The sequence below is a fragment of the Sprattus sprattus genome (genome assembly GCF_963457725.1).
Source record: "Sprattus sprattus genome assembly, chromosome: 1".
Taxonomy (NCBI): Eukaryota; Metazoa; Chordata; class Actinopteri; order Clupeiformes; family Clupeidae; genus Sprattus; species Sprattus sprattus.
Window position 1 is genome coordinate 65694871 of NC_137920.1, and position 17856 is coordinate 65712726.

The 17856-nt window shown below is 42.4% G+C and overlaps 1 protein-coding gene across 2 annotated transcripts; it reads left to right on the forward strand.

Moving 5' to 3' along the window:
• Positions 1 to 780: 780 nt before the first annotated feature.
• dpf2 (double PHD fingers 2) lies at positions 781 to 17854 on the forward strand. 2 transcript variants are annotated; one of them, XR_013968978.1, is made up of 13 exons: positions 781 to 817; positions 3566 to 3726; positions 4347 to 4454; positions 5198 to 5379; positions 5717 to 5809; positions 6383 to 6467; positions 7881 to 7922; positions 11949 to 12086; positions 12945 to 13076; positions 13311 to 13423; positions 13803 to 13884; positions 14468 to 14815; positions 15454 to 17854. XR_013968978.1 is itself a non-coding variant. In XM_080855802.1 (12 exons), the coding sequence occupies exons 1-12, from the start codon at positions 786 to 788 to the stop codon at positions 14548 to 14550; spliced, it is 1251 nt and encodes a 416-aa protein (XP_080711928.1). In that variant the 5' UTR covers positions 781 to 785; the 3' UTR covers positions 14551 to 17854. The 2 variants fall into 2 exon arrangements, 1 of the variants encoding a protein (XP_080711928.1); XM_080855802.1 differs by having other exon boundaries at positions 14468 to 17854.
• Positions 17855 to 17856: the final 2 nt, after the last annotated feature.

Genomic DNA, 17856 nt, shown 5'->3' on the forward strand with positions numbered 1-17856 from the left:
GGTTTAGCCTCTGTGCATGGTTTGCATCAGTGTATGTCGTCATATGGGAAACGCCCTACCCTAGTAGTGAGTAACGATACTTACTCACACGAGAAGGAAAAACAGGAAATGTCCTCTGTCCCGATGATAGCTCTGCAGGATGTGACTAAAGCTCCGGGGTCGGGAAGGTCCAACTGAGAAAGCACAGTAATCTTGTCCTCTGTCAAAGATGCGAGTCCTCAGAGTGCTGACTTTACAAAGCTCAGCAGAGCCTCCTGGCGGACACATAATGATACACAGGCGAATGGAAAGTGCTTGGAGTTCGTAATAAGTTGTAGAAAAGATAAATCATCACTTGGTCCAAAAGGATGTAAGTAAATTGGGTATTTATGTCACGTTCGGAGGGAAGCAACTGCACACGTATTGTACTACTTCACGCCATAAAATGCCAGTCCTTCACCTCGAGGTTAATTCTATAGGTAACTAATTGTCAAATCCAAACATTGGGGATGAATGGAAGACCAAGTCCTGTATTTTGTGTTTAGCACTTTGTTTTATCGGTTTTATCGAATATTTAGGGGTCAAAAGTGTAAGATATATTTACATGACTTATTATACATGCGTTTATACTGGCTTCTACTATATCTATACTATATCTATACAAAGTACGAATATTTTGTCACGCTACTGTCAATGGCAGGTCCCACCTCTTTTCCTGAGTATCGTGACCTTTTTTGCTTTTTTGAGCTGATTCTTCCAAGTGCGCATGCACTTAGTTGCCCACTGTGAAGCGTAGGCGAACCAGGATGGCGGCCGTCGTAGAGAATGTTGTCAAACTGTAAGTGTTTTTCGCTTGGCACCCGTGTGAAATGAACATATTTTGCTCTATTTTAACAGAGGCACGTAAGACTATAAAGGCAAACAGATGTGTTTACTTGAGATGTAAAACCGGTCTGTTCAAATAGCCAACAATTACGGCAGTCGCCAGCTGCACTCGCTTTCTACCTTCCTCAACGTTAGCTAGCTATCATAGCTACTTGGCTTCAATAACTAACTCGTTACTTACCTAGCTAGCAAGCCTGACAGCTATTAAGTGCATGTTGGACAATAATAACGCGATTAGCTATTTCACTGACCTCGATGTTCTCCAAAATTATGAAATAGATGAATGCGATAAATTGTTATTACCTGTTATAAAAGTGATTTGGCTGGCTAATGTTAGCTACGTTGTCGAGAACATCGACTATGAAATGAAGCGGTTGTGGTTGGCTCGGTCATTGCTGTCAGGCGTTCAGCTGCAGTTCTCGAAGTTGTTAATATCCCAGGTGGTGTCAAATCAAGTCGCACTCTTACTTGGTAATTAGTGTTACTATGGGGAAAATTGCGCACATTGTCTGAGGGGTAAACTATTGGTCAGTTAAGTATTGTTCAGGTTGTTCTTCCAATTGCGGCCATATTGGTCCTGTCAAAGACCTGAAAATATTCAACAACGTAAACACTTAGCATATGTTAGCTGGTGAGAGTAACTTCACCTTGGCTACATAACTTATCCAAATAGTGACCAAGTGTTTCCTCTTAGTTGAGAAGCTGCTGTCAGATGCAAGATAGTGACGTCTGGGAAGCGATAGTGTACTGCCTAAGCTCTGAATGAGTGGTCGAAAGCTGTCTCCAATGTCACCTAAGATACCTAACGTGAATGCATTTTGGCGTTAGCTAAGTTAGCTTGATAATTAGCTAACGTTAAACAGATTATGTCGCCATGTTACTCGTTGCATAATTGTGCGTTTTGGAAGAAATGTAGAGTGTTTGTATACACCTAAAATTTTGGCAGATTTGTAATGACTCAAGTTCAACCATGGTTGGCGGAATTAAGAAAGATAAGTTAAGTGAAAATGTGTAATTCCTTCTAGCTAATGTTAACAAGCGCGACTGTCTCGGGCTACAATCTGTAGTGTAGTGGTGGTGTTACAGGAAGTAAGTACGTTTAGTTTATCTTCCTGACATATATATTCTCAAGTACATTTTCCTGTATTGATTACATAGGCAATACGTGCATATAGTAGTATAATCATTTCGTCCCATGTAACAGAAGACTGTTTAGGTTATCAAACTCTGAGGTAACTGATGAGCTATGTATAATTATGTTTTTAACACCAGTGAAATTCAAGTCTACCAATAGCAAGTGGGACTCCATGCCACCAAAAGAGACTTTCTCTCCCACCCTATCAGTCTTTAATCTTTTAAGTCTGACACATTTTCATCAGCTGTGGTTTAGCCTGCATGGTTCAGTCATCTTGTGTAATTCCATCACCAGACCTAGCCTCAAACCTTCACCAGTTGTACGTGTGCTAGTTAATTGGGGCTTTTTGTTCATGCTGACATAAGTGAGAAGAGCAGTGAGAGTGGGAGCAAGGAAGTTGGGCGGTGGTAGCGGCTCAACCAGCCCTGGACTGCATTTCCCAAAAGCGTTGTTGAGCAACCACCGTGCTAAATGTGAGAGTGTTAAAAATGATAGTCTTTCTATCATTTAACTATGGAAGTTGTTCATCAACACTTTCGTGAAATGCCCCCCTGTGACCTTCCAGGCAGTTGGCTGTTGCCAGGCCAACAAAAGAGCACCTGCTGACGCATTCCTCCCTTTGGCAGAGTCCAGGACCACAATGACAGTCTGGTTCCCTGCTGCTGCCACACACACACACACACACACACACACACACACACACACACACACACACACTCTTCCCCCCCCCCCCCCCCCCCCCCCCGCACACACACACACAGACTTACTCTCTCTTTCTTTACCTCACACACACACACACACACACACACGGTCATCCACATTCACGTTCTACAGGCACTCATTGGCACACATTCAATTGCCAATTGTTCAAATATAGTGTCATATGGATGTACACCTGTAGACACACTCACTCAACACCCCCCACCCCCACCCCCACCCCCACTAACACACACCCTGTTTCAGCTGTTCCTAGCCATTGCTTACATTGTCACTCATTCACAGTCTCCCTCTCACCCGCATTCTCTCTCACTGTTTGAGAGAAGCCAAGCTGAAACACAGCCTTGGATGATGGAGCCAGGCAGTCCACAAAAGCCTTTGAAGTGTAATTATCTTAAGCTGATTTTAGACATGAGGAGATTGGTGGACCCCCTACCCACCCCAATCCCCTCCCAGTCATGGCTAAGCCAGAACAGCGAGCGAGGCAGACACAGAGACCAACTCTGGAGTGTTGGAGGAGGGTGATATTGTTGGCCTACTCCTAATCAGAGGGAGGAGAATGTTACGGCTCAGTCTGGGTCATTTATATTGCCTGTGAGACTTTTGTAAACTGTTTTGTTTTTGGCCTACTCGACTAAATGGGTCCCTCGTCCATCGTTTCTTTGCCCTTTGTGTGGGCTCGACTGTGTGTGTGTGTGTGTGTGTGTGTGTGTGTGTGTGTGTGTGTGTGTGTGTGTGTGTGCAGTGCACATGGCCACACTCTTGTGCATGAACGGGTCATCTAGTTCTGTGTTCTCTTTGTGTGATTGTGTCCAAATGTGCTGTTTTGTGTATGTGTGTGTTGCACAGGCTGGGAGAGCAATGCTATAGAGATGCCATGGAACAGTGCCATAACTACAACGCCCGTCTGTGTGCGGAGCGCAGCGTCAGGATGCCCTTCCTCGACTCCCAGACCGGAGTCGCCCAGAGCAACTGCTACATCTGGATGGAGAAGAGACACAGAGGGCCAGGTGAAGGACACAGACACAAACACAGACACAGACACAAACACAGACACAGACACAAACACAGACACAGACACAAACACAGACACAGACACAGACACAGACACAGACACAGACACAGACACAGACACAGACACAGACACAAACACAGACACAGACACACAAAACAAGAGCTGGGAGTATGCACTCTGATAGGTCATATCCTGGAACTGTTTCTTTCCACAGTAGAATAGGTAAATCAGACGATCTCATTAGTCTTCCTTGTGCTCTTCTGTTTTATGTGCCTAGTAAATATGGCAAGGTTCAGTAGGGGGCTTGAAGGTCTCCCAGCGTAGTGTTCGTCAGCATGTTTCTGATGATTACCGAATAAAAGATGCCATTATCCTGTCGCCTTTGACCAACTTAAAACCATGGATTAGTTTAGTTTTACAAAAGCTTGTTTTTTGTGTCATGGTATAGGCACAATGTGTTTTTCCCTTGCCAGTGGGTTTAGATGCCTATAATATTTTTTGAATATTTGTTAATCTCTGGTCAGCTACTTGTGCAACACAGTCAGAACACACTTTTTAGGTGGTGAGGAATCTGTCACTTAAACCGTGGGCTTGGGCCTCTGTCTTTCTCCATAGGTGTGGCCCCAGGGCAGCTGTATACTTACCCAGCCCGGCGATGGAGGAAGAAGCGGAGATCCCACCCACCTGAAGACCCCCGGCTGACCTTTCCCAGCCTTAAGACAGGTAACCCACTTCCATGTTCCATGTTCCTTGCCATGCATGCCTGGGGCTACATTCCATTAATTTATGGTTTCCCATGGCTGTATTACTGACACATGACATTTCATATGGGATCTGCTGTGCATTAGTATGTCTGTGCTTATATTTGGGTGGCCTATGTGTTTTTGGGAGGTGTGTACCTGTAGCTTCCCACCGTTTTAACTTAGTAGGTGTTTAGTGCTAACACTTAAGCTTGATTTATACTTATATTGGAAAGGGTCGCTCAGCATACGGTTGCAGAAATGAAAGAGAGAGTCGCTCATGTTGCTGCATTTATGCTTCAGTGAACAGTCTACCTGTACTGTATTTGTCCTTGGGTAAATGCCTGCCAAATGCATACCTGTAAAATGGTGTGTACGAGCCTGTCTTGCCCGTGTTTTTGTGGTTAGTGAGTACAGTTACCCTTTATTGTGAAATTCTTCTGTCTTGCACTTACACTGAGTTATGATCTACATGCGTATTTTGGTTCAGTGTGTGCATAAGTGATAAGTGCCTAATAATGTGTTTGTCTGAGCCAAATCCAAGCCTGCTACAGCCTGCCCTGTATTTCATTGTGTTTATGGTTTTATGTATTTTCGTTGAATTTGATGATTTATGATTTATGATTTAGACTTATTTGTCTGCCTGATTTTATTCTCTTTTGTTCTCTGTTGTGTGTGTGTGTTTATGTCCACATGTGTGTAACCTCCTCCTGCTGTTTGTCACAGAGCTGGACCTGACCTTGAAGAAAGACGCCCTTTCCTCATCAGACGGGAGCAGTCTGGAGGCGCTTCTGAAGGCCGAGCCTTTAGACAAGCGGGCAGCGCTCGAGCTCCGTGGTCCTGAGGACGACCCCAGTGGGTCGGAGTACAGCACCGGGAGCCTCAATACGTCCACACGCGTGCGCAAGGTACCCGAAATATCACGTACAAATATTGTGTTGTAGTGCAGTTTGCCTGATCACCTTCTGAAGAGGTGTGGTCTGTCTAAAACTACATTTTTTACGTCAGGCCAGTCATTACTAGGTCTGCCCTGGTGTGTAGTTCTATCTTTCGGAAGGAAGCAGACACTTCCTTCTGTTGCAGCCGAGTTCAAACAGAAACCAGTAAGAACATGTTAGATAACTATGTCAATAGTGATAACAGACAATCCACCAGCATGCCTCAAGGTAATGTCTCATATGAATGTCGGGGATGGTTGCTACCGCAGTTTGAGATTCATGAGGGTTTCTGCCCGTCCTTCTGCAGAGAATTATAGAACCTGACGACTTCCTGGACGACCTGGATGATGAAGACTATGAGGAGGATACTCCCAAGAGACGTGGCAAAGGGAAAGGAAAGGTGAGATGGGAGTGATCAAGTAGAGCCTGCCATAATTCTGCTCACTTATGATAACTGATGATACAGTTGACCCTGTAAGAGTCATTTGACAGATTTAGCCTCATGTTTAGACCATTTTTGGCAGTAAAGGAGTCTTGATGGGTAATGCAGGAGAAGGGGTCGGGATGGCTTGAGCTGCTGTCACTGGAAGTGTGGATGTAGTGGGTTCAAAGTAAGGAAAGTAGCAAGTGAAGAGGAAGCTAATTAGAACAGGAATTATGTTCATTAGTTAGGGCAAGGGGCCTTTATGGCTGCATCTGAAACCCATTGGAAGTGTCACATTGCAAGTGGGGATAGATGAGAGGTAGAGGAGGGTGATTAGACTAGGAATAATTGTTAATTAACGTAGTGATTATGACCTGAAGGTGATTTCTCATTAAATGACCATAACTGAGCTGTGTGGACACAGTGGTCATATAGTGAGGACACTGGTGAAGGTGAGGAAGAGGATGGTGGTGGGGATGTGTGCAATAGTTATTGGAGCTGAGATAAATATTTACAGTGATGACGTGCAGGTGCTGCTCTTTCTGGTAGGGTCGTGGGGTCAGCAGCGCCCGAAAGAAGTTGGATGCAGCAGCGGCTGCACTTGAAGACAGAGACAAGCCCTATGCCTGTGATAGTAAGTATATGCACAATCTAACACACACATGCATACGTATACACCATAGTGATCTATATGCAAACCCTAACACACACACACATGCATAGTATACACCATAGTGATCCATATGCACACCCTAACACACACATGCATATACCATAGTGATCTTCAAGGGTGGGGACTCCATTAAGGGGTAGCTCACGTTAACATAGGGTGGGGTGTTGGGTAGTCAGGTAACAATTCTGTTGGCAACCACCCTGATCCTCCTTTGTACTTCTTTCTTTCTTCTTCTCCCTTTTTTCTTGCTTGCTTGTTTTCTTTTTTACTTGCTTTCTCTCTCTATCTCTCCCCCCCTTTCTCTCTCTCTCTCTCTCTCTCTCTGTCTTGCCCTCTGTTTGTCTCTCCATCTTTGTATTGCTATAATTGCTTTTGCTCAATACCAAAAATTGCTAAACCAAAGAATTGTCTGTCTACCATTATCTTTTTCTGTCTATTATCCTGTCTGTCCTGAACATCATCTCTGTCTTGGTTTCACTTTCTCCACCTAACCTGTCTGTCTGTCTGTCTGTCTGTCTGGTTCCATGCACATTGCCAGTAATAAGTGACACCATGGTAGACATTTGAGCACGTTTTTTAACACCAGTTTATATCAGGCATACATATTGATGTAGTGTTTAGGTGGGTTTACAGTCGGTAGAACATGTTGTGGTAGTTTTAAACGGTTAAATAATTAGTCTTTCATAGTGCATTATTTGTCTTCCAAATTTGCAAGAAAAGACTGTTGAGTTTATATACTAAATAATGGTATAGCTTGCTACACTGATCTGATTCATTATGATGCCTATGGTTGTTGTAGCTGGCGACTGGGTCAGAGTTCAACATATTTGAACTCGGAGCGGCAGGTCCAGTAACATTGCCGTTCAGTGACTATAGGTGGGAAAATCTGAACTATAAACGGTCTGACAATTTGTTGTAGTTTTTAGCTTGTTGTCGTTCTGAAAACTATAAACCCATCTTTAATTTGTAGTAGTCAGTTCATGCAAAATATTTGTATAGCATATACAACCAGCATATTTTGACAGTGACACATTTGCCCTTGAGTCAAGCAATGAATATCATTTAAAGATTCTCTTCTCTCAGAAGCCTTTAATTGTATTTCTTCACAGGTTACATTTAGACAAGCACAAATCTGTCCTCATGTGATGCCGTTATTAGTCAGGCTGCCCGTAGGCCATCTGAATGAACCTAACTGTTATCACTGTATGCTATACACTGTTGTCTCTTTTGTTCATGTCATAATAGTGTGCAGGTTTTTCTTTCTTTCTTTCTCCTGATTTCCGGTATGTGGGTGTACGACTCTGAGTCCCTCTGTCTGTGCTCTCTCCCTCTTTTCTTTCTTTTTTTTGTTTTGTTCTCTGTTCTCTCTTTCAGACACTTTCAAACAAAAGCATATTTCAAAACCTTCTGAACGAGGTATATTTCTCTCACTCCTTTTTCTATTTTTCTCGCCTTGTGTCTGCTCATCAGTCTGCTTGTTTTGTGTCCTTTTTCTCGCCTTTTCTTTTTCATGAATGTTGATTGTTTGCGTTTTCCCTCTGCCCTACAAGAAGGGCACTGGGAAGATCCCTTCAGTGTCACCCCCCAGATTGATAGACATAGAGACCCGTTCCCCCTCACAGTAACGATGAAGTCCTTAAACTTAAATGTGATATATGCTTAGGGTTAGATTAGCACTTACCTCCCTGGTAGAAAGTCATAGGCCTTGATTTGTAGTAGCTCAAGTGCTTGATGAGATTTAAAGCTTTATTTTCACAGAGCATTCTGATGCATCTTTAGTAAATATCGCATGGTATGACAACTGTGATATGTGACCTTGCCATACTATATGCCATACTACATATACTTTATTATTGGCCATTAATTCAAACAGCCCTTTCTCTCTTCTTTGCATTCTACAAACCTCCTTAATCTGTTCAACACATTTGTAGCTCAGCTGAAACCAGTAGGGCAGCTCTGGTTGAGAAGCAGAGAGTTGAGCTTTAGCATGTTGCAGCATGACCTGGGAGTCCCTGGGGGCATGTTAAATCACACCTGAGTGTGGCTAGGTGCTGACACTAATTCCACATACCAAGAGGAGGAGTGCTCCTACGTTAACGAAAACCGATGGTGTCCTAAAATATCTGTGCCTAACATAATCAGTCTAATACCCAGCAAAGTCTGCCATGTTAATGTTTATGGATCCTGTTGTGTTGCTGTTATTGACCCCCAAGCTTCAAAGTCAAAAGTCATTACTGAAGCACATTGGAGTTGAGTGGGAAGTATTGAATGGAAAATGACCAAATTCTGTCAAATTCGACCTCCTCACGAAAAAGAAGGATTTATGTAAGCCAAATTTACTAAATGGGGGCCACGTAGTGTAGTGGTGGAATGGGTAACAGCCATTCACTCCCTTGTTCATTTACCTGGGTTTTGTCATCTTTCAATCTCATCTCTCCTGTACTTTCAAATTGCCTGCATTAGATCTCTCACTCCCTCATCTCTTCCCTGTGTTTTTGCTTTAGGAAATTCCCTTAAACTCCTCCATCTGGTCTTCCCATGCTACGTTCACCAAAGCCTCCCTTTCCTTTTCACCTCCATTCGTTCTCCTTAGAGTGAAATAGTGCCTCTGCTTTTGTTTCAAGCTGCCTTACTCACTGGTCAAAGCTACACTGACTGAGTGTGTTGTTGGGAAGGGAACTGAGGGAGGGAGGGAGGAAGGGAAGAAAGGACAGCCAGTATTTTCTTTGGATCTGGGAGTTGGTTCGTGTGTGTGTGTGTGTGTGTGTGTGTGTGTGTGTGTGTGTGGCGGTTCTTTGGAAAAGGATGGGAGAGCAGCTTGTTGGCAGCTCTTACCCAAGAGCTGCCACGCATGAGTCTCTTACTTCACAAATCTTCCATCCTTACCTGCTTTTCCTTCCGAAGCACTGGTAAATGAAGAGCCTGGACGGGCTGAAGCAGTTTGGCTGTTTGTTAGCTTTCGGAAACCCCCTTCACTACATCAGAGTACACAAATGGAAGGAGATGTAGACAGGATCCCATTTTAGGGGTGATTTTGAGGAGATCTGGTATGGCCATCCAGTGGATTCAGAATGTAGCGAGGGAGTGGCTGAGTACATGTAGAGAAGAAAGGAGGAAGAGAGGTATATGGAGAGGGTGTGATGGAAGACCGACTTCCCAAATGCTGGGTTTTGCTGAGGGATCTGCTCGGAGGCACAGAGCATCTCAAGTGGTTGGTTTTCTCCCTTTCTCATCTGGGCTGATTTGAATCACTGTGTTAAATGTTGCACAGAGGTGAAGGACAACTTGTTGGTGTTTGTGTATGAGTCCATCATCGAGCTGTTACTTTTGTTTCAGAAAAATCATTTCTGTGATCAAAGCACTTAGAAGTTTAGAAATGGAACACAGAGCCTGTTGTCATCTGCTGCATCCATCCCTGCCATCTTGTGACTAACCTCCATCTTTGCCTGAAGCTATCAGCAGAAGACTGCAGCCACTGTGTCCCTCTCATAGCTGCTCTAACCATCTCGCCGCTAACACACATCTTTTGAAATCCCCTCTTCTAGGAAACCCTGTAGTGACATCAGGTAGAGTTTTTTTTTTTTTAGACCAGCCAGGAGAGCAGTTGACAATGTCAATGACTGTTTTAGTTGAGGCTCACTAATGAATTTTACAGAAACGCCACCAGTTGAAAACAATGTGAAAGAACATTCTTCTTTAATTGTTTTTTTTCTTCTCGTTACTATGCCGTTGTTATTCTTGTCCATTTAGTGTCAACAGCTTTCACATCTTTTGTCCACATGCAATTGTTAAAAGGCCAGATTACTGAACAAATCAAGAATGTGTTTTCCTGACCGCCTGCAGATGTGGTATGAGTTTTCGTGATTGCGCCAAATAAGCAGAATTAGCCACTGGCCCGGTGCCTTACCCTTGTTTGTATTACTTTAAATGGCAGAGACCTGGTGCAAACAGAGCTCCATCATCGTTCACAAACCGTTTTACATTTTTACGAGAACAAACCAGTAGAACAAAATGCTTGTAAAACGATCCTAACAACTGGGACGACATGCTGACACAATTATCCTCTAGTTTTTGATTAAATCATGAGTTTGCTAGAATCTGAATTGATTGAATATAAACGTTTTATAGATCAGCCACTGAGAAATGTTGTTTTTTGAATAGCGGTCTTAAAGCATGCCTCAGTTGCAACTACTCATTTGATGTAATCGCTTGAAATCAAGCATTTGATGGCCTAAGTGTAGTAATGAATTGCATCATTCAAAAAAGCTTTATAATCAGTAGTCAGGGTCAGTCACTGAAGTGTTTCATTAAAATGTTGAACAACCCATGTGTTAATGTTGTTATTGAGGTGCTGAGAATTAGATGTAATTGATCAGTTTGACTTATTGATTGAAAAGATTGACTACGCAGTGAGCTTTCAGAGCAACTTGTCTGTGCTGAGTTAACCAGATTCCCTGTGGCTCAAAAGACTTGTTTACTGTTGAGTTTTAAAATAAAACGTACTTTCTGAATCAAGGATTTTGTGACCAAATGGCAATTTAACAACTCTTCAGCCTGTTGTGCTTGTCTACGTTTCCATACCTTCAAACATCTGTCGCTGACGTTTACAGTATGTTTTGGAACAGTTAAGAGGATGGCTTTGAACTTCAGCTTCCAAAGATAAAAGTCCAATTTGGCAGAATCCGTCCGACTGTTTTTATTTTGCCCTTCTTGCCTGACGCTCTTTTTGGCACCCTGTAAAGCTGGATCCACATTCAATGAGGCTGATGAGCTATTTTGGCAGGACAGGTCAGTATTGATGATTGCTCTGCCTGGCAATTTTTTTATTGGAATACGAACAAAAGTTGGCTGTCTAATGGCCACAGGGTGCAACAGGTGTGCCAGCTGATGGGTTTTCTGTTTGATGCCTTAGGTGCATTTAGTTTGCTGTCATTTGCATGTCAGTCCTTTCAAACAGCTTGTGCCTGACCTTGACCTTGACCTTGTCCTTGTCAATAGTTTTTTATAAGGTTGGTTTGTTTGCTGGTTTTGTTTTGTTTTGCAAGTGGTGGACACCATCCTCTATTGACAACTCTTCTTGCTATGTGTAAACATGGTTGGCCCCTGTGCACACACAGAGTTGGAAGTCATCATTAGTACAATTAAGTTAAAAAAGTAACCCCAAATAGACATAGTATTCAAGACCTGTTGTGTTTAGCAACAATTACACTTCCTTTTTCACAACTCTCATTCTCCATGTTTAAGAGCGAATACTGGTGGCAAATCCACTCCTAAAGAATGAGTGTGGACCTAAAGTGTAAGGATGTTTCAGAGAGTGTGTGTGTGTGTGTGTGTGTGTGTGGATGCCTACGAGCGTATTCACTAGTGTGTGCTTGCATGTGTGTGCACACAAGCTCGTTTGTGTGTGTGTGTTTAAATGTGCACATTTTTCTTGGTCTGCAGTCTGTGGAAAGCGCTATAAGAACCGTCCAGGTCTGAGCTACCACTACGCCCACTCTCACCTGGCTGATGAGGAAGGAGAGGACAAGGAGGAGGCGAGTCATCGCACATCAACCCCACCCCAACAAGAGGAGACCAAGAGTGAGTGGCCAATCAGAATAAAATCGGCCAGAGCAAACATGCCCATCGATATCAATAGTTTTCCCTGATCGCTTTCTTAAAACATATAGAGTTTTGTTAAAATCAGATGAAATTGAAATCCTTTAGAAGTCAGTGATACTGTGTGTCATTGTAGGGCCTATGCAATTCAATGTCATTTCATTTATAAAGCAAAACAAAGCAATACAACTCTCTCAAGGCGCTTTACTGAGCCCAGTGTCTGACAGGGGAAGGAAAAACTCCGGGAAGAAACCTTGAGCATTCAAGTATTGTAAAACAGCTCACTGGGTATACAGTGTGCGTGTAAGGTTACTATTAAAAGGATAAGTAGAGAAGTGAAACAGAGAACTGTCTATGGTGGCAATTATTTACATTGCCGGTAAAGACTAGCACAGTATGGGGTAAAATAAGTACATGACGGTGTGGTGGGTAGGTGTAGGCAGAGGGTTCCTGCAATTTGATCAGGTGGAGAGACTACAGCAGCATCCCGCAGCAGAGACAGTCTAGAGGGGAAGAAAAGAGACAAAGTGAGTGGGCAGAGCTTGGCTGGCTAACATGTGTATATGTACTTAATGGATATGTTGATGAGGAACAATGTTTCCACAGCCATCGGCATTTGCGAGCAAAGGTCACACTATAAGAGAGAGAAAATGTTTTTAGTAAACATCAACTTGATAAATGGATGAAGAGATAAATTTAGGTAAACAGTTAACACAAGGATGATTGTGTTTGTCAAGGTCTACTTTTGTAACTTCGTAATAGATGTGTGTTATGTGACTTTGGAATTGAATGTTTATTAGAGTACAACTGATTTGATAATTGTTGTGCTTTTTCCCTCAGCACCGAAGAAAGGGCCTGATGGTCTGGCCCTGCCGAACAACTACTGTGACTTCTGCTTGGGCGACTCCAACATGAACCAGAAAACAGGCCAGTCAGAGGAGCTGGTCTCCTGCTCTGACTGTGGACGCTCAGGTCAGCTCACCTTGTAGTGTTTGAGTTAGCCGTCAAGAAAATGATAAATAGATAGTTTTGTTTTCTTATTATTTTTTATTTGTATTTTCATTCTTTTGAGCTTGCAATTTCAAATACCCTTCGCTCTTATTTTCCATTCAAAGACTAAAGTGAAGTTTGCTTTAATGTCCAAACATTACAGTTTGTGACTTGAAATTTTCCCTCTCTTCTCTCTGACCCTTTCTCCCTCTCCAGGTCATCCCTCGTGTCTGCAGTTCACGGATGTGATGATGGCTGCGGTCAAGACTTATCGCTGGCAGTGCATTGAGTGCAAGTGCTGCAATATCTGCGGCACATCAGAAAATGATGTCAGTTATTTTCACTTCCCCTCTTGTGTTCTTGACAAATGGCTTGACAAACTGTTACATGGCCTTGCAAAGAACTGCAAACCATAACTGTTAGATCCCAAAGGCCTGCGGAGGCTGTGTTCAGATCATGATGGGGGATGGGGGCATTACTGTGATCTTCAAATGAAGCTTGGCCCCCCTGGGCTTCTGTAGCTTCCCCATCTCTTGCCCATTTCAAATTGAAGAGGTTTATTTCAATGCGTTGTTTCCGGGCAGTTAATAAGCAAGGGAGGGTGATGTCTATCCTGTATGTTTTGTTTTTGTGAGCTGTAGATTGTTTTTTTTTGTGTTGTCCAGGTGTGTTGTGGGTAATGTAGTGTTTGTCACCTTCCCTCTATAGGACCAGCTGCTGTTCTGTGATGACTGTGACAGAGGCTACCACATGTACTGTCTCAACCCGCCTATGGCAGAACCTCCGGAAGGTAAGGCACTCAAACACAGGTGTATATACTGGTGTATATCATTGCCAGTATAAATTAAGGTGGTTGGTTATTGCTGTGTTTCTGTGTATTATGCATGTAGAAATTTACACTGACATTTCTAAAGCAATTAAGGTATTCAGTTGTAACCACTGGGGAAGCGGGAATTGGTAGCCTGTAGCCCTCTTACTTTATTGCTGTACTTCATTTACATTTTAAATTTAGTCATTTAGCAGACGCTTTTGTCCAAAGCGACGTACAAGGGAGAGAACAGTCAAGCTACGAGCAATATAGACCTAGAGTAACAATAAATACTACTTTATATACGAAATAGAAAGGAAAAAGAAGTGCAGGAATGTAACTATTACATTCTTGCACTTCTTATTCCTCTCTATTTCTTATGTAAAGTAGTATTTAACTAGTCAAAGTTCCAGTTAGGAAGGGAGGAGCTCTCTGAAGAGTTGGGTATTCAAAAGCTTCTTTAAGGTACAGAGGGACGCCCCTCACCTTGCTGCTGTGTATGACTGTGTCTACTTAGTTCTTCCACCAAGTAACAGAACACTGTTTGATCCCCTCTCTACCACAGGGAGCTGGAGCTGTCACTTGTGTTTGGAACTATTGAAAGATAAAGCCTCCATATATCAGAACCAAAATGCTCCGCCATCGTGATGGTTCCCCCCTGCAACACCAACCCAGGGCTTTTGGTTCCCCCTCACATCCAATGACGGAGTTCTCCTTGGTCTGACTGGGAAAGAAACCTGGCAGGGAGCTGTTCGGATGAGAGGGGGCTGAAAAGGGAAATCTACTTAACCCGACCGCACAGACAGAAGGAAAGAGACAGAAAGGGAGGGAGGAAATGATGTATGCAGAAAGCGAGAGAGAGAACCGTTTCCCCCTCCTCCTACTCTTCTCTTCCGTCTTTCCACCAAGGCAGGTTTGATCCCAGTACGACTGTTACACAGTTCAAAGTTCAAACTACCCACCGCTTTTGTTTTCAACTACTCAGCCTTTAACGATATCAGACGTACAAAAAGATACACACAGTAATCCGAATACTCAGTAACTCAAGTACTTGACTGATATGATATTACTCTAGGATATATTCTGCTTGCAGTGTCCTCGAAGGGTTTCCACGGGTGGCGCTGTTGCCTGTGTCAGGAGTCCGTAGGTTTCAAGTGGGTTCACCAATGTGGAGCTTTGTGTCACTGCATCAGCAAAGACAAATAGACACAAAACTGTAGCACTCTTTCGCCAAAAAGACCGAATCCACGCAGGGGCCAGAAACTTTAAACCGCTTTGGGGTTCTTGAGGTTCCACCTCTGGAGGTCAGGGTTTTTTTTACGTGGACTGATATCATGGCTTTGAACTGGTTTGGAAGTTTTATTAACTTGATATTCTCTCTAAGCCTTGATCAGTAACTGATTGAAATGACTTTATTTTCCTGAATACTAGGGATTCTTTGGTGTGCATTGTGTGTCCTTAAGATCTGTGTAATGTTATTGGCCAAAAATGGCTTGGTTTTTTTTCTAATCACAGGCTGCTATTTCTCCTCTTTATGTTTTCTGCAGCCAGAATTGATATTCTTGATATTGATGGTGTGGTTCAGGCCCTCCAGAGTGGAACCCCAGGCCCCGCCCTTCTGAAATCTTTCTGCCATTTGCACATAGAAAACGTCAATAGTTGAAACCAATCAGCATGCCAATGCTTGTCCTTAAAAGGAGAAATGGTTAACATGTTTTTATTTGTATATTTATATATTTGTATAGCGCATAAAAGCTTTGATGTATTTAAAAAAAAACAATCTGAAATGATTAGAAATAGTTGACCTCTAACCATGTGTGCTTGTCAGTTTGTCTTTATGCAGAGTAGCATTATACACCAGTTTTTAGAAAGGACCCAGATCAGTGAAGCACTGAAACTCCCAATGGCTTCATACGTTTACAGTGAGAACATGGGGACAAAGCAAGTGTAGTGTAGTGCAGTGATGCAGACAGCCACTGGAAAGTGTTTCCCATCATGTCTCCCAGGTGAAGAGAGTTGCTGGATTGGCTTCTCAAGGTTCACTTTAATCAGGAAGTGGTCATCTGCCATCAGGAAGTGGTCATCTGCCATTGAGTCAGAGTCAAATGTTGGCTGCAGTGTTTGCCATTAATGTATATTACATTTCCCCTTACTTCATGAACTAAAAAAAAGTACTGAATTACACCTGCTGCATCCAGAGACACTGAATTGGGTGTAAAACTATGGGGTGGCTGATCTGCCATTTTATGTGTTTGTAGTTTTCCAATTGCCCCCTTGTGGCTTTCCTTAGTAGTTGTGTCAGGCACAGGGATGACAAACTGGCCCAAAACTTTAGTCTCCTACAATGCAAGATTGTCTGTGACTATCGCAGCAAGATTTCTGTTTTTCTGCTAGCACACAATAAGTCTCCTCTATCGTGAACTACTTGGGCTCTAAACACTTCAAAATCTGAATTTGGAAACCATTACCTGCCCAAGTAAGCATACGGCCGCTCGCTTGATTATTGCAAGCCGAGAAGGAGAATTCACTGAATATCTGATAATACCTTATGATCTGGTGCGCAGTTTAAGTTTTAAGTTAGGTCAACATGTTTTAAAAGATAAATGTCTCAGCGTGGGGTAAAACACATGAGCACTAATTTTGACCTACCGTTACTTAATCAGGAAAGAATTTCCACTGAAATACAGATATGAAGGTTAAGGCAGGTCACAAGAGGGGTACAGGCTGAAAATGATTTGATTCATTATTTATTTAAAGAAATTATACTAGCTCAGACTTGCAGTCAAATCCCATGGACATTGAGACTGTTGTAAACAGACTGAATAGTGTTCAACCTTCAAATATTCTTGCAGTGCTTATTCATTCCTCTCACTATTGCCGTGTACCTTTTGATTGAACATTAACATTGATCTGATTAGGGTATCCTATAGGAAAATATTTGTCCCATAGATGGTTTGGTTTGTGAATGGTCTGTTTACACAGCTTCACCAGTAGGGGGCCCTCACAGCCTTGGATTCCAGCTTATAGCAGACTTCACTTTATGTGTAGCTGTGTAGCATTTAGCTGGATCATAAGGCTGGAGAAAGGATAGAATTGGCATAAAATTGGCATAAATCTTTTGCGACTTGTGCCTGAATTTTACTTTCATTAATACATTGCCATTTTAAAATGTAGGTAATTCTGGAAGAAAACAATTGAGCGTTTTGATCACAGATCAAACCGAAATCTCAACAGCAAATGCCTGTAATTAATTTAAGTTATTTATATTGTTCAATGGGAGCTGAAACATGCATCCTTGAACGATTTGGATTCATCATATTTATAAAATGTATTTGGTCTGGTACATTTACAGTTCAGTTAAGTACATTATGTGAGCCACTATCCACACCGATTGTCCGCATTGCTTAGCCAGTTTTTATATACAGTAATTATAAGACACTGTAGCATCAGTAGAGTAGAGCAGTGCAGAGAGAAAGTCCATCAATTTGCAGATTACACAAACTCAACTGCAGTCATCCAGCATGCACACAGTTCTGGAAGACATGAGATGTGGCATATATGGCAGATACACCTGTATCAGAATCGACAGCAGTCTGGGTATAGTTAAGCAGCAGTCTGGGTTTAGTTATGTAGATTCATAATCACATATACAATACACATTTGCATCTGAAGGTATAGTCACTGCAGGGGTAACTGAGGTGTTGATGCATTATGTAATATAATTTAGCTTATCTGTCATGTTATATCAATAGCCAACTAACCATATTAAAGCATTAAAAACATGTATGCATTGGTTTTGTTTCTTTCTTTTTTTTTTGTATTTGTTTTTAGAAACAGTGGCCATGAAAATACATCTGATTGTTAATTTTAAGCTTTTTTCCCTCTATTTACTAGGTTGGTGTTAAACATTTTTAGGGGTGTGTTTGGTTTTCATTATGGAATGTTTTGTTTTTA